The following is a 16,356-nucleotide window of genomic DNA, read 5'->3' as shown; positions in this document are numbered from 1 at the left end:
CGGTAATGTACAATGCTTACTAATGCCAACTGCATGCTGTACACTTAATCTTTCCCTGAAGTATATTGTTTAACAAACTACTATGCACACACCCTTCTCTAGAACGATTTAGCGTAAAAAGTGTTCAGGTTAGGCACTATCTTGAATAGTACATAATACATATGTAAACATTTAGCTGGAGTAGATACAATTCCAATATTGTGTGGCAAACTGAATTTTAATTCGTTTATTATTATTTTTTAAAGTGATTTTATTGTCATGCATACACATGATTATGGAATTTGGTTGCCAGAGGGTGGAATGGACAGTACAATACAATGACAATTGTAGTATATATATGCTAAATGTGCAAGTTTAGACACTGTAAATGATGAAGCAAGCATGATCATTATTTCCATGATTACAGGATATATATATAAATAATTTAAGAAATTACTAAAACAGCCTACTTGACTCAAACCGCAGCTTGGTTCATCAACTCAAAGAATGATTGTGTTTTTTCTGGGAAGATTCTTAATGGGGATACTTGCCCTGTTTGGCAACACCCATGTTCTGGTAGCAATACGACCTAATTGAGTGACAGGGTTGGGAAAATTGAGGAGATTGTGCAAAAAAAGGTAAGGGTACCAAAAAGTGTCCCATGAGGTCTGGGATCTGAGTACCACAGAGGACATCGCAAATTGAGAACCGCTGTTCTCAACTTGTATGCATGGAAATATTCCAGCTTCTCCCTCCCAGGACATAACCTGTCTGGCTGTCATCAGCCGACCCCATCTGTGCAAACTCCTATGTCATTACAGTTGAGCCCAAATGTTAATATACACCTAGGCTAAAGACTTCCAAAAACTCCTCACATTTTCATTTTACCATACATTTCCTGTGTTGTCATTTCTATCCTTTGGGGTAGCCTTGCACAAGCTTCTCACAATACGTTGCTGGAATTTCTGTCCATTCCTTTCAACCCATAAAAAGTTATTTTTTAAATGTCGTAACCCTCAAATATTACGGGCAAACCCCCCTTCTTTATTTCCTTTACCCCATTTGTAACAAATCACATATTTGTGTTCTTACACTTAACCTTTTGGTCTCACCATTTATTTTGGTATTGAAACAGCCTCTGACTGAGCCACAGGATTGAGCAGATTATTTCAAATCTTGGTCGACATCCAAGATCTGATTCGCCACACCGAGCAATTATTGGTATATTTTAGGTATCTGAAAAATATTTGATAGAATTTAAACAAAGTATCGGCTGTACGCCTACCTGGGAGTATTTTTAATGCAGATACGGGAAATGGGTATTCCGATCTAAAAAATGCATTCATTTACCACAGTCATCTCCTTTGAAACGCATTAATAGATATATTTGACAGAATCCCAAACGAACTTTGAAAATCTTGGAAAGAGAAAACTTAGGCTCCAGCGAGATTTGAACTCGCGACCCCTGGTTTACAAGACCAGTGCTCTAAACCCCTGAGCTATGGAGCCATGTTGCACTTCCGACTGCATATTAGCATAGATAATATAATATCAGCAGTTCGCAAACTCTATCTATTTGGAAAGTTATCTATTGAAGTATTTCTGTTTAGATTCCTGCCTTCTGTACGTTATGGCCAGCTAGTACATCATTGTCAGTTTATTGATTTATTTACTTTTCTTGGGCTCGCAAATCACTTTCTGCAGAATGACGAAGTCCAGAGAAAGCTGAGTGACGCATCATGCAGTCGCGGAGGCGGCTCGTGCAGTGTGTCAGCAGCAAAGCCGCGTGCTGGTTGGAGGACACTAGTTTGCGTTTTAGGAAGTGGAGAACAGCAGTAGCAATAGCTAAACGTTAGAGATTTCCGATTGTTTTCGAAGTGGGGATTAATAACCTGGGTGGCATCCTGTTTATGTTGTCTTCGCTTTTGTACAGATACGGGTCCTCCTGCAACCGCAAATTCGAATTTGATTGTTTGGAGCTTGTTAACTGTTGGAGACGCGAATACTCCAAATCCGCTTTGTGCTTCCTGCAAATAATTTTCTGGAGACAGTTTACGAGCTAACGTTCTTTGAAGGTTAGCATTGGCTAGCCAGCCGTTGGCTAGCTATTTTGGCATCGACGTGAAGGAAAACATCTGTGCAAGTTCTCCTGAGAAAAAGTTAATAACGGTTAGCTTGTTAGCTAACTGACAATAATTGAACTGACCACAGCAAGCGGTACGTATTAATGGGTGCTCACAGGAGTGAAGGGCGGAGAGACTGGCTTCAGCAAGATGTTGCAGAACAGCAGGTCGCAATGGTGAGCATTGTTTGAACAATTGATTTGACATATTGCTTGCTATAACGTTAGCCTAATTTACTAACTTTATAGAGACCCAGGACTTGCATTAAGAGTCTAGCGGAGGCACTGAAACTATTCCCATTGAATGTGATGACTAATTTAGCTGATGATTGTATTCGGTCAAATTGAGTAACTTCGCTAGCTAACATCTAGCTATCTTAGTCATCTGTGTTGGCCGTGTGCTCCGAGTCCCATACGGTCTATGTCTGAGTCACAGTGTAGTTTGATGCTGGCTCGAGGCAGTAAATTAGCTGGCTTTCTTAAAGTGGGGCGTAAAAAACCTCAAATGTAATTTTAGCAAATTGCCCTGAAGTCAAAGTAAGGTCATCATTTTGTGGTTGTTTGCAACTAAGTGTTGACTGACAGGCTAGTTGTAGCATATTAGAACTACCTCAGCAAATGAGAAGTACCGTTACTGGCCATAACTTGGCTTTCTTATACCCATCTATAGTCTCTAAAGATGTCTATAGGTCTATAAATCCCCATTTTACAAAACCCAGTTGACAAATGTCCTAATCGGACTTCAAAACTAGCCAGCGCGAGCAGCATCCCTTGATTTATCAAGATAGCAAGATACCTAACCCCCAAATGCCCCTGACGAGCTGGTCAGAGCCTTGCATGGCAGCCACTCGCTGTCGGTGTGTGAGTGTATGTATGAATGGGTGAATGAGAAGCATCAATTGTACAGCGCTTTGGATAAAGGTGCTATATAAATTCCAGCCATTTACCATTTACCAAAAGGAAGTTGATGATAGTGGGGGACTCGATTATTAGAGGTGGAGACAGCATAGTCTTGCACGGTGTGTTGCCTGCCTGGTGCCCCAGTAGGGGATGTCCCGGTCTCCTGTCCTGGGGCGCACAGGCCAGCTCCTGGTCACAGCAGGGAGGGATCCAGTGGTCATGGTCCACGTAGGGACCAATGACATGGGTACGGGCAGGTTTGAGGTTCTGCGGGACAAATTTGTGGAATTAGTCCGGGGATCGAACCACCGACCTTGCAGGTCCCAGTCATGTACCTTAACCGCTATGCTACAGGCCACCCTACAACCTCCACAATCATCTTCTCCAGAATTCTACCTGTACCATGTGCAAGCAGAGGGATACAGAACTTTATCTGGAGGTTTAACACGTGGCTATAAACTTTTTGTAGGAGAGAAGGGTACAGGTTTATGGGGCATTGGGACTCCTTCTGGGACAGGGGTGAGCTGTACAAGAGTGATGGGCTGCACCTGAACCAGCGGAGAACTTTTGCACTTTGTTGGTTTTATATAGGCCTGTAGCTTTTCCTCAAAATACTGGTCTTTCACAATTAAAAAACAAATCTTATTTTCTCCCGCTTTTTTTTTTCTGGGATTGTGGTGCAAGTTTAGATTTTCTATTATTTGATATTGTATATATTTTTTCCATTACCTTATTCATTTGACTGTGATCCATGTCATTTCAGAGTCCGTGGAACGTCATGATTAAACATCGGCAGGTCCACCGCAGGGGCCGGCGCTCACAGATGACCGTCAGGTAAACCCAAAAGCCTTGGAATATTTATAACCTGCATTCACCATCGTGCTTGAACATCGTTTGTTCAAGCACACATCGTCGACCTGTGCTTGAACAAACGTGCTATTCGTTCGAGTCGGACATTTAAAGCTTTAAGTTCTGTATATACACTGTGATCACTTTATTATGTAGACCTGTACACCAGCTTGTTAATGCAAATATTTAATCGGCCAATCACGTGGCAGCAACTAAATGCATAAAAGCACACAGGCATGGCCAAGAGGTTTAGCTGTTTTTCAGACCAAATGTCAGAATGGGGAAAAATGTGATCTAAGTGAGTTTGATCTTGGAATGATTGTTGGTGGCAGACAGAGTGGTTTGAGTATCTTAGAAACTGCTGATCTCCTGGGATTTTCATGCATAACAGTTTCTAGAGTTTGCAGAGAATGGTGCGAAAACCAAAAAACATCCAGTGAACAGCAGTTCTGCTGGCAGAAACGCATTGTGTTCATGAGAGTGGTCTGAGGAGAAGGGCCAGACTGGTCAAAGACTTATTAATAAGTCTAAAAAATTCAGTAAAATACCTAATAAAGTGCTCACTGAGTATATATCAGTTGTAACTTATGTGGCTGTATCGTTCTCTAGTACATCCCACATAGACCTAATTACAGTGCATCCGGAAAGTATTCACAGCGCTTCACTTTTCCCACATTTTGTTATGTTACAGCCTTATTCCAAAATTGAATAAATTAATTTTTTTCCTCAAAATTCTACACACAACACCCCATAATGACAACATGAAAGAAGTTTTTTTGCAAATTTATTAAAAATAAGTATTCACAGCCTTTGCTCAATACTTTGTTGATGCACCTTTGGCAGCAATTACAACCTCAAGTCTTTTTGAATATGATGCCACAAGCTTGGCACACCTATCTTTGGGCAGTTTCGCCCATTCCTCTTTGCAGCACCTCTCAAGCTCCCATCAGGTTGGATGGGGAGCGTCGGTGCACAGCCATTTTCAGATCTCTCCAGAGATGTTCAATCGGATTCAAGTCTGGGCTCTGGCTGGGCCACTCAAGGACATTCACAGAGTTGTCCTGAAGCCACTCCTTTGATATCTTGGCTGTGTGCTTAGGGTTGTTGTCCTGCTGAAAGATGAACCGTCGCCCCAGTCTGAGGTTAAGAGCAGGTTTTCATCCAGGATGTCTCTGTACATTGCTGCATTAATCTTTCCCTCAATCCTGACTAGTCTCCCAGTTCCTGCCGCTGAAAAACATCCCCACAACATGATGCTGCCACCACCATGCTTCACTGTAGGGATGGTATTGGCCAGGTGATGAGCGGTGCCTGGTTTCCTCCAAATACGACGCCCGGCGTTCACACCAAAGAGTTAAATCTTTGTCTCATCAGACCAGAGAATTCTGTTTCTCATGGTCTGAGAGTCCTTCAGGTGCCTTTTGGCAAACTCCAGGCGGGCTGCCCTGTGCCTTTTACTAAGGAGTGGCTTCCGTCTGGCCACTCTACCATACAGGCCTGATTGGTGGATTGCTGCAGAGATGGTTGTCCTTCTGGAAGGTTCTCCTCTCTCCACAGAGGAACGCCTGAGCTCTGATAGAGTGACCATCGGGTTCTTGGTCACCTCCCTGACTAAGGCCCTTCTCCCTCGATTGCTCAGTTTAGATGGGCGGCCAGCTCTAGGAAGAGTCCTGGTGGTTCTGAACTTCTTCCATTTACGGATGTTGGAGGCCACTGTGCTCATTGGGACCTTCAAATCAGCAGAAATCTTTCTGTACCCTTCCCCAGATTTGTGCCTCGAGACAATCCTGTCTCGGAGGTCTACAGACAATTCCTTTGACTTCATGCTTGGTTTGTGCTCCGACATGCACTGTCAACTGTGGGACCTTATCTAGACAGGTGTGTGCCTTTCCAAATCATGTCAAATCAACTGAATTTACCACAGGTGGACTCCAATTAAGCTGTAGAAACATCTCAAGGTTGATCAGTGGAAACAGGATGCACCTGAGCTCAATTTTGAGCTTCATGGCAAAGGCTGTGAATACTTATGTACATGTGATTTATTCGTTTTTTATTTTTAATAAATTAGCAAAACTTTAATAAAAAAATAAAAAAATGAAAAAAATAAATAAAAAACTTCTTTCATGTTGTCATTATGGGGTGTTGTGTGTAGAATTTTGAGGAAAAAAATGAATACTTTCCGGATGCACTGTATAAACATTATGGATGCTCGATATTTCAAAGTCTTGCTGTTGCAGTTGATGATATACAGTACTGTGCAAAAGTCTTAGGCACCTGTATAACATTCTGTACAGATAAGATTCTTTTCAAAATAATTAAATGAAAGGTCCTCAATAAATGTACTATATATTTTACATTACATTTTAGGAATTTGGCAGAATAGTTCAAAACTGAATCAAATCAATATATTTTGTGGCCACCCTTCGGCGTTAAAACTGCATCACTTCTCTGAGATAGCCAACGCTGTCCTGCAGTTCTATAAGACAATCAGCAGGGAGGTTTGTTCCAAGCATGTTCTGCAGACTTTGGTTGGCTCCTTGCTTCTGATCTCAGACAGGCAAATTCAAGTTTTTATGTAAAAAGTAGTCAGTTGCTTACAGTAATATGTAACTTTTTAAAAATTAAATACAGAAATGTCTGTAAAATTAAATCTTTTGGAAAATGATTATTTGGAAATCTGAAATGTGTTCTTTTATACTCACACACACAACAAAAAGGAACATATATAATAAAGTCTAGGGTGCCTAAGACTTTTGCACTGTACTGTATAGCTCGCAGCTAAGTATATTTTTGACACAACTTGTGTGTGCTGAGTTTCTCTGTTGCATTGCGTTCCAGCTACACTGACCCTGTGCTGTCCATGGACCTTCTGAGAACTGTGCTGCAGCCCAGCTTCAACGACGACATTCTTGCAGTCTTTAAGAAGTACATGAAGGTAAGTGCTCCAGTGTTGGGTTCAATAAACGATAAGCACCACGGTCAGCGAACCACTGCCTGCAATTGTTTGAGTTGTATAAGGTAAAGGCTGGGTGATGTCGAACAGCGGCATGTGCCGCTTTAAAATAACATTGTGCAGTTTGTCTTTCAATCGTTATGAAATTGGACCAACGTGGAGGTGAGAATGAATTAACAATCCTAACTCCACAAAATACCAGAATGGCAGCAAAATAACCACCCGGTCGGCAGTCCAGGGTTCATACCAAAGTGTAGATTTAAATAAACTACTCGAAAGAATTAAGGGAACACATCAGATCTTGATGAACAATTTTTTTTCTTTTTATGATATTTTTTCGGCCTTTTTCAGCTTTATTGGACAGTATAGTATAGAGGGACAGGAAGAATGGGAGCGAGAGAGAGGGGAAGACATGCGACAAATGGCGGTCGGATTCGAACCGCCGACATCGCGGCTCGCAATGAGCATGCGGTCAATTTATTCAAGTTGAAAATCTTTACTGATGTACATTGTATAATTTGTTGAGAACAAAATGATGTAACAACGGTCAAAGGAAACCAAAATCATCAACCCATTGAGGGCTGGATTCAAAATCACACTGAAAATCAAAGTAAAAAATTGAAATCACAGGCTGATCCAACTTGTGTGAATTTTATCACAGCAACTCATATTGTGACTCAGTAGTGTGTATGGCCCCCCGCGTGCCTGTACGCACTCCCGACAACGTCTGGGCATGCTCCTGATGAGTCAGCGGATGGTGTCCTGGGGGATCTCCTCCCAGACCTGGATCAGGGCATCAGTGAGCTCCTGGACAGTCTGTGGCGGTACTTGGCGGCGTCTGATGCACTGATACATAACGTCCCATAGGTGCTCAATTGGATTTAGGTCAGGGGGACGTGAGGGCCAGTCAATGGCATCAATACCTTCCTCATCCAGGAACTGCCTACACACTCTGGCCACATGAGGCCGGGCATTGCCCTGCACCAGGAGGAACCCAGGGCCCACTGCACAAGGTCTGACAATCGGTCTGAGGATTTCATCCCGGTACCTAACAGCAGTCAGGGTACCGTTTGCTATGACATGGAGGTCTGTGCGACCCTCCAAAGATATGCCTCCCCAGACCATCACTGACCCACCGCCAAACCGGTCATGCTGGATGATGTTACAGGCACCATAACGTTCACCACGACGTCTCCAGACTCTTTCACGCCTGTCACATGTGCTCAGTGTGAACCTGCTCTCATCTGTGAAGAGAACAGGATGCCAATGGTGGACCTGCCGGTTCTGGTTGTTTCTCGTGAATGCCAATCGAGCTGCACAGTGCTGGGCTGTGAGCACAGGTCCCACTAGAGGACGTCGGGCCCTCATGCCACCCTCATGGAGTCTGACAGTTTGGTCAGAAACATGCACACCAGTAGCCTGGTGTCATTTTGTAGGGCTCTGGCAGTGCTCCTCCTGTTCCTTCTTACACAAAGGAGCAGATACCGGTCCTGCTGCTGGGTTGATGCCCTTCTATGGCCCTGTCCAGCTCTCCTTGTGTAACAGCCAGTCACCTGGTATCTCCTCCATGCCCTTGACTGTGCTGGGAGACACAGCAAACCTTCTTGCGACCGCACGTATGAATGTGCCATCGTGGAGGAGCTGGACTACCTGTGCAACCTGATTGGGCTGCAGGTACTGCCTCATGCTACCAGTAGTGACAAGGACACTAGCAGAACACAAAACTAGAGAAGAATCAGTCAGGAAGGATAAGGAGAGAGCAATTGTTTGTGGCCACCACATACAAAACCATTATGGTCTTGCTTTTGCATCTCCATTGCACCTGTTATCACTCATTTGCACCAAAGCAGGCAAAATTGATTCTCAATCACTCGTGCTTCCTAAATGGACAGATTGATATTCCTGAAGTTTAACTGACTTGGTGTTACACTGTGATGATTAAGTGTTCCCTTAATTTTTTTGAGCAGTGTATGTGACTACCATTGTGTTTTCGGCCAGAACAGAACCATACTGTAACATTGCAGTGCAGTTTTTAAATGACTGGACGAGAAATAGCACTTTCTGTTTGCCATGCTTAGGACAGCAGGCCTTCTTAATATGATTTAAAAAATGTTTTTGTCAAACAGTTTTTTGAGAAGGCTGCCAGCAATGTGAAAGAGAACGTCGGTGAGGAGGTGCACACGGAGCAGCTGATCAAAGAGGCTTGCAGAAACTGCTTGGAGCATGTGAGAGCCTTCAGTTCTCGGACATTTAACGCGGTATTGTAGTATGGAGTAGACTTGGCATCCCAAAGGAAACTCATTATTTTTGTTTACTTTCTGCTTCTGCAGGCAAAGCAGCTCTTTCCCGACTGCCAGATTGCCAGATCCGGTCCTGAGCCCACAGCCAAGGTGAGGTTTAAAGCCCGGTTTGTACACAACCCTTAAGACGAGTGTCACACAATTCATGCGTCGCACAACGGTTTGCATTTGTAGTTTGGCTACGGTCCGTTATGAGGGTTCTATTGTCTCTATGGTAACAACACCTGACATAAGAATTCCTCTGACAGTTTGTTTCCATTTTTTGAACGCAACGTGTCCGTGTCAATGATTTTTGGTGTTCCGTCTGGCCGATCCTGTTCAAAGTATGACTTTGTCCGCTATGTGAAATTCTACAGGTGCGCAACACTGAGAAACAACGCTTTTTCCCAGTTGAAAATTCGTTATTTTTGTCATACAAAATTTGTCGCCTGGGTCATGTATAGAGAAACAAAAAACATCCTCACAACTGTGAGCAGCAGTTCTGCGGGCAGGAACGCGTTGTTAATGACAGCGGTCAGTAGAGAAGGGACTGACTCACTGAGTGTATATCACTTGTCAGTTATGTGGTTGTATAATATTTGGTACATACATCTTGAATTTAATTTAGTATAATCTGTAATTATAAACATTATGGTTGCCCGTCTTGCTGTTGCGGGTGATGATGTATAGTGACACTGAGGAAAAAGGGGCGTACAACACTTTTTTTTATTTTTATTTTTTTATTTTTTTTAATGCGTTATTTTCGTCATGCAATGTTTGTGGCGTGGGTCAGGCATATTAATCAGACTTTAGGTTTAAGTGAGACGGAGGGCAGAGATGGATTTTGCTGTATTATGTTATGACAGTGAGATTGCTAGTTTTTGCTGTATTATGTTATAACAGTGAGATTGCTAGTTTTTGCTGTATTATGTTATGACCGTGAGATTGATAGTTTTTGCTGTATTATGTTATGACAGTGAGATTGCTAGTTTTTGCTGTATTATGTTATGACGGTGAGATTGCTAGTTTTTGCTGCATTATGTTGAGACGGTGAGATTGCTAGTTTTTGCTGCATTATGTTGAGACGGTGAGATTGCTAGTTTTTGCTGCACTATGTTGAGACGGTGAGATTGCTAGTTTTTGCTGCACTATGTTGAGACGGGGAGCTGTGACAGAGCGTTGGCTCGGGCCGCTCTCGGTGTTCCTCTCTAACTGCTCTTCCTCTTCCTCTTCCCTCCACACAGCGCGCTCGGCCGGTGGAGGATAACTCCAGCCAGAGGGGCAGTCCCATTCCCAAGAAGGTGAGACCCACTTCCTGTTCTGTGATTAACTGTCCCAACAGGCCGCAAGAAATGAAAGGTTTTCTTTAGGAGGATAATGAGGAGGAGGAGGATGAGGATGATGATGATGAGGATGATGATGATGATGAGGATGATGATGATGATGTGGATGATGATGATGATGTTTTCTTTGCAGCGGAAAGGTCGCCCTCCCGGTCCAGTCACTGTTTATGATCGACCCGGTTCCTTCACCACCCCGTGAGTATAAGCAAGTACACACACACACACACACACACACACACGCACACATGCACTCACAAACTGACACACATCCACTCGCAGTCACACACATGCACTCCCATACACGCGCGTGCACACACACACACACACACACACACACACACACACACACACACACACGCATGCACTGTCACGTGTGGTGAGGTTCTATACCATAACCAGTGCCACTGATCAAATCAGTGTAAAGTTGTGGGTTTATACAACTGTACATTCATACATTAATCAGTTTCTTCAGCATGAGGACATTGTCAGTGTTCAGTTTTAGACATGTTGTAAGTCTAGTCCAAGCTGTGACCTGCTTGCTTCCTCTCTGTTCAAGAGCCAAGCCAAAGACGAGTGAGCCAGTAAAACGTGAGGGACCCAAGGTGAGGACAAATAATTTTATATCCTTTTGAGATTCTGTCAATCATCAATCAATTTTGTAAATCACACATGCATGCATCAGACTATGCTTGCCAAAGTGTCATTTATTTGTATAGGCCTGCCTGATGTTTATAATTTATGTGACATAATCATATTTGAGTGTGATGTGTGCTTAATTAATGCACTTTGATTTCTCACGCAGTGGGACCCTTCCAGACTGAATGAGAAGAGCACGTTTGTCCTCGGCTCAAGGGCAAACAAGTAAGCGCAAAGAGAGGGAAGAGCAGGTTCTTGGATCGGTTTGTAACTGAGGTTGTGGATGCAATTCCCCGGCTCAATGATAGTGGTCCACCTGAATCTACGCCTGTAGCCTGTTCAACAAATGGAGTCATGGACAGGTCCAGCACTAAAAGGCACCTAAATGTCCACAAAGATCCTTTTTCAGGGCTTACTGCTATGTAGGCAGTGCAGATTAATTCACAGACATTTTACTTGTGCTGATGCTGGTTGTGGAGGGAGGGATTCATTTTGACTGCAGGACAAAATGGCTGCCATGAGTTCAGAGTGGTCTGGTATTGGCACAATCAGTAAACAGTAGTGATGGTAACGTATACTTCCTCCACTTTTCAGTCGGAAAACAATGAAGAACTGAATTGAGAATTCATTGGTGTAATAGCACGACCAAGTGGCCAATTGATGTTTTTTATTGAAATGAGCAAGTGCAACGCAGTCAATAAATAAATCCTACTCTCAAGACTATATAGTCAAAAGTATAGTCAAATTCAAGGTGACCCAGTTGCCAAAAATGAGCAAAACCTCTGAAAACAGAAATAAATTATTTGGATAATCGGATTCAATTCGATTTCTTCATGGTACAGGATGGTATTACCTGTAATTACAGTAATTTGTGTTTTTATGCCCAAATACCAAAATTATAATTTGATGCTCGAGCTGTAATTTTTCATACAGAAATCTTTTTCTATAACTTTGAAAGAGGAGAGCACTACCACATGCTCAAGTGATGGAATTTTAATACCACACCCAAGGGTTATCAGGGTTATCCAACAATCCTACTACCTGGCTCCTGACTCAGTCAGTTGAAATACAACCTGTCGTATTGAGCAAGGTTCTTGTACTTTGTATCTTGTGCCGTAAAATATGTGCATTTGCATACTGTGGGTAGAACGCTGCTCTCCATGCCACCCAAATGTCTGCCTGATCATTGCAAGCTAAACATGTAAAGTCAAACAAAGTAACGTGAACTCACTGTGTTCCCAACAGAGCACGGGGAAATGGCCGCTCCCACCAGAAGCTAAATGCTAGTTTTTCTCCTGAGGAATGTGGTTTAGGATTATGGTTGCTTATTGACTATCTCAGACACTAAAACACTTTGATTGATGTGAATGGGACCAATAATTGTAGAGACAAATAACTGCACAATGTCCCTGTGTTTCGGAAGACCGTGTTAGCTCTGAACACCGCTGTATAAGCCTGTCCGGTTTATAGTCTCGCATTAGCAACAGCTTCACCACCACAGTGTCGCTGTTGAAATTTCATATGCTGAAATGAATCGCATATGCAACTTGTACCAAGTTTTTATGAAAAGGGAAGGAATTATACGTTACACACGCACACAAAAACCGAAGTTAATTTGGAAGTAAATTTTTTTGTTATTCGTCATGAAAGTTGCACTGTTCGGAACATGGAGAGCTAACTTGGTGTTAGGAACACGGTGAGTTTACGGTAACCTCTATGGCCTTGGTGTTAGGAACACGGTGAGTTTACGGTAACCTCTATGGCTGCTCGTGTGAATGTCGGTTTGCCGTCCTGCCTAACATCACTGGTCCTCCCTTTCAGGGCTTTAGGGATGGGCGGCACCAGAGGGAGGATTTACATCAAACACGCTGACCTCTTTAAGGTGAATTTGCTTTTCACACTTTCCATTGCTTACCACGACAGGAAAGCGGGTACAGTTATGCATCGTGATTGTGTATCAGGTATTCTATATCATTCGCTCGCTACACAGTTTTTTTTCATTTATTTTTTTTATTTAAGAAAAAGACCTAAACCTGGGATGCCTGACCGATCAATGCAAGGAAAGCTTTGAATTTCATCCAAATTCAGTAACAGTCAAATGCTATTATACTAGTCTAGCAGGACGTTTCCTCCATGCCAAGAGGCCCGTTCTTTTGGTGATATGGTGATGTCGCTCTAATGAGGAGTAGAAGACCACGGTTTTGTTCCTGTGTCTGTAAATTAAGTTCTTTGCCTCTTCCCTTGCTCACCACTATGTGTTCAGCTGTGTCCACACATACGAAACACGCCTGGATACCTTTACGTATACACTCAGTGGCCACTTTAATAGGTAGACCTGTACACCAGCTTGATCATGCAAGTATTTAATCAGCCAATCATGTTGCAGCAACTAAATGAATAAAAGCATGCAGACATGGTCAAGAGGTTCAGCTGTTTTTCAGATGTCAGAACGGGGAAGAAATTAGATCCAAGTGACTTTGATCATGGAATGATTATTGGTGCAGGCAGGGTGGTTTGAGCATCTCAGAAACTGCTGATCTCCTGAGAGTTTCATGCACAACAGTCTCTACAGTTTGCAGAGAATGGTGCGAAAAACAAACAGTCACTGATTCACGCATTAATAAAAAAGGCTATATCAAGTAATGCTCGGAAATTGCTGCTGACAATTCGGACTCCCTGCTTCCAGTACTTTATGCGCCCTACGTTTGCGAGAATAGGCTACTATACTATCTTCTATAGGATCGTTTCATCGGAATGATTAATATTTGGGGGGAATCTCTGATATTCTTCGGTACAGAATCTTGAAATCCTTAAGATCATTCAGTCTCTGCTAGTGGGCAACAATCTTCAAATCTAACCACATATTCTTGCTTGATATTGACGAACACTTGAATTTCTTTATAATTTGACGCAGTTCTGATATAATATGCGTGTGTGTTCCAGTACGCTGCAGACGCACAGGACAAGCACTGGCTAGCAGAAAGGCAGCACATGAGGGCTACAGGAGGAAAGATGGTAAGACCCTGTGCCAGACATTCATTAATTCATCAGAAATGTTAGTCTTTAAGAAGGTTTGGTGTGCGTGATGCTAGTGACAGATCTGTTACGCTATGTCTAAATATCTTCTAGGCTTACCTTCTCATCGAAGAAGATGTACAGGATCTTGCTCAGAGTGACGACTACAGGTAATAATACTTTTGGAATTATTCTAGGGTGCAGTTAGATTATTATAACTGTTTTTTTCCCTAACGTTGCTAAATTCATGCAAGTAAATTCAAGCAAAAATTGTCATTCTCACTGTCACTCTCATTTTGTATAATGAACGCCTCAGAGAATGCCCTGAGCTGAAGCTGGACGAGATGAAACCGTTTGCGGTTCCGCTGTGGATGATCGAGAAGATGCAGAAAGCCATGGAGGCCCAGAGGTCGGAGAAGGAGTAGATTTTTACGTCACAACTTGGACAGCGCATTGTAAAGCTTGAAGTCAGAGCCTCTCTACCACTGTCGCAAAACACAGCAAAACTTCATCCTGCAGGGATTGTGCCATGATGAAAACCCAGTGCCATTTCATACAAAAACGGAAGGGGGCTGTTGTGTAAGCAAAAAAAGATGTATGTACACATTTGTCTGTAACTGTTACACAACTTTTCTTTTTGTTGTTGTTGTATTTCCAAAAAAAAAGAAAGAAAACCGATTGACGTACTCAGGCTTGTCAGAGACATTCAAACGGTATTTCAGGCAAAAAAGGCCAACTTGGATGCCTTGCGCGTTGGTTAGTTACAGTGATTCGATTGAAAAATTGTCTAAATATGGTCTCAAATGCACCAGCTTTTCTGATCCTCTGGATAATATGGTACAGCCCGATCAGGTTTTCTGTGGCGCAGCTGTCATGCGCTGAATATTTGCTTTGTAATGGAAATGCTTTGTCTTGGTTTTGTACCACTGTACTGCCCCGTCTCCAGTAGTAACAGACATTGGTTTGTTTTTTAAAACGGTGTGTAGGAGTCATCTTTAGTTCAGGACCGATTTATTTTCAGGACTTGTTTGTCTGCAAATGTCCTCGGAGGTCTTGAGTATTCTTGCAGACAATTAGCTCTTTGTGCTTTAAGGGATTTTTTTTGTTTCATTTTTTTTAACCATTTTATTGTTTTATAACTTAAAATCAAAGCAGTTAAAATGGGCTGTATGTGAAAATGGCATATTACTGTATTGGATTTGAGCAACTATTATGTGCCATGTGATACGTTAGCTCGATTTTCATTTCTGGCGTTTGTGTCCTGAATGCCATTTCTGTGTTAAAAAGCCATCCATTGCAGTTGTGTCATTTTATTTTTATTTTTAAATGGCTATTTTATTTTTAATCGCCAAGATCTGCATTCAGGAAAATGTTATTTTGTACATTTTTGTTTGAGCTGCATTTTAAAGCAGGAAGTATGATTTGCTCTCGAGCTTTCGATGAGGCATGAACTGAGACTGTTATCAATTATTAACAGCAATATTAACTAAGTATTAAAAACTGTTTTTGTTTACATGTCCACACTCCATATGATTTTGTAGATCTTTTGCTCCGAGCGTACACAACAGCATATCATGTTTTTCTGATTTAAAAGGTTTGAAGTTGACTTGTTGTCCCTTACTGTGGAACTGGCTCCTTTCTCTGTTACACTCAATGCAAAACATGAAAGGAAAGCAACCGGTCTGCTCGTTACAAACAAAGGAACAGTCATACCCTACAAATGAGAAAATACATAACTATTTTCCTGCTCAATGATCATTTTCCCCACAATGCATTTCAATGTACAGTATATTACTGTATAAAGAATTACAGTTTGCAACTGTAGGGGAATGCCATACCTCACTTGTATGTAATGAATTTCAATATTGCCCAATGTAAATATGGAACATTTATTCCACATGGCATTAATAGCTATTTATCATATTATGTGGCATACATTCTGGGATTGGAATTGAGGTTGGAAGAACACAGGGGTCTTCAAGCTGGACCGAGTTAGAGAACCACCGGTAGATGTGAACGCCGTGGTTGAAGTAACACTACAACGCCGTTCCTCGCAATTGTGTTAAAATAATTTGAGTAACTTGCAACTTTTTTAACCCAGAGTAGGCTACAGCACAAATGGTACTGGTTTCTACGCATTTATACGCATCAGTAGCCCACACAAAGTAGTCCAATACGACAAAACCCAGAAGTTAATCGGATGGAACGGGGAATGAACTTAAATTTGCTGTACCGGAAAATAGGTGTATGTGGATTTATGTAGCGAGCAAGAGTTATTTA

General features: G+C 42.2%; 1 protein-coding gene and 1 non-coding gene across 2 annotated transcripts; one reads left to right on the top strand and one right to left on the bottom strand.

Moving 5' to 3' along the window:
- Window positions 1-1,414: 1,414 nt before the first annotated feature.
- trnat-ugu (transfer RNA threonine (anticodon UGU)) lies at window positions 1,415-1,488 on the bottom strand. Its single transcript has one exon. It is a non-coding gene; the product is annotated as a tRNA-Thr (tRNA).
- A 285-nt stretch (window positions 1,489-1,773) lies between these two features.
- Window positions 1,774-15,589, top strand: LOC133110003 (deoxynucleotidyltransferase terminal-interacting protein 1). The gene is made up of 13 exons (XM_061219811.1): window positions 1,774-2,278; window positions 3,765-3,835; window positions 6,689-6,785; window positions 8,930-9,028; window positions 9,134-9,193; window positions 10,327-10,383; window positions 10,559-10,620; window positions 10,982-11,027; window positions 11,228-11,286; window positions 12,883-12,943; window positions 14,005-14,076; window positions 14,191-14,246; window positions 14,393-15,589. The coding sequence occupies exons 1-13, from the start codon at window positions 2,207-2,209 to the stop codon at window positions 14,499-14,501; spliced, it is 921 nt and encodes a 306-aa protein (XP_061075795.1). The 5' UTR covers window positions 1,774-2,206; the 3' UTR covers window positions 14,502-15,589.
- The last annotated feature ends 767 nt before the right edge of the window (window positions 15,590-16,356 follow it).

Source organism: Conger conger, chromosome 14 (genome assembly GCF_963514075.1).
Source record: "Conger conger chromosome 14, fConCon1.1, whole genome shotgun sequence".
Lineage (NCBI taxonomy): Eukaryota > Metazoa > Chordata > Actinopteri > Anguilliformes > Congridae > Conger > Conger conger.
Note: the sequence above shows the minus strand (reverse complement) of the source record. Positions and strands in the feature narration are given on the sequence as shown.

Bases quoted from the DNA above. Each gene is read 5' to 3' on its own strand.
- LOC133110003 (XM_061219811.1), top strand. From the start codon at position 2,207: ATGGGTGCTCACAGGAGTGAAGGGCGGAGAGACTGGCTTCAGCAAGAT. The intron at 10,621-10,981 runs GTGAGTATAAGC...TCTCTGTTCAAG, and splicing joins CCCGGTTCCTTCACCACCCC to AGCCAAGCCAAAGACGAGTG. The intron at 11,287-12,882 runs GTAAGCGCAAAG...CCTCCCTTTCAG, and splicing joins CTCGGCTCAAGGGCAAACAA to GGCTTTAGGGATGGGCGGCA.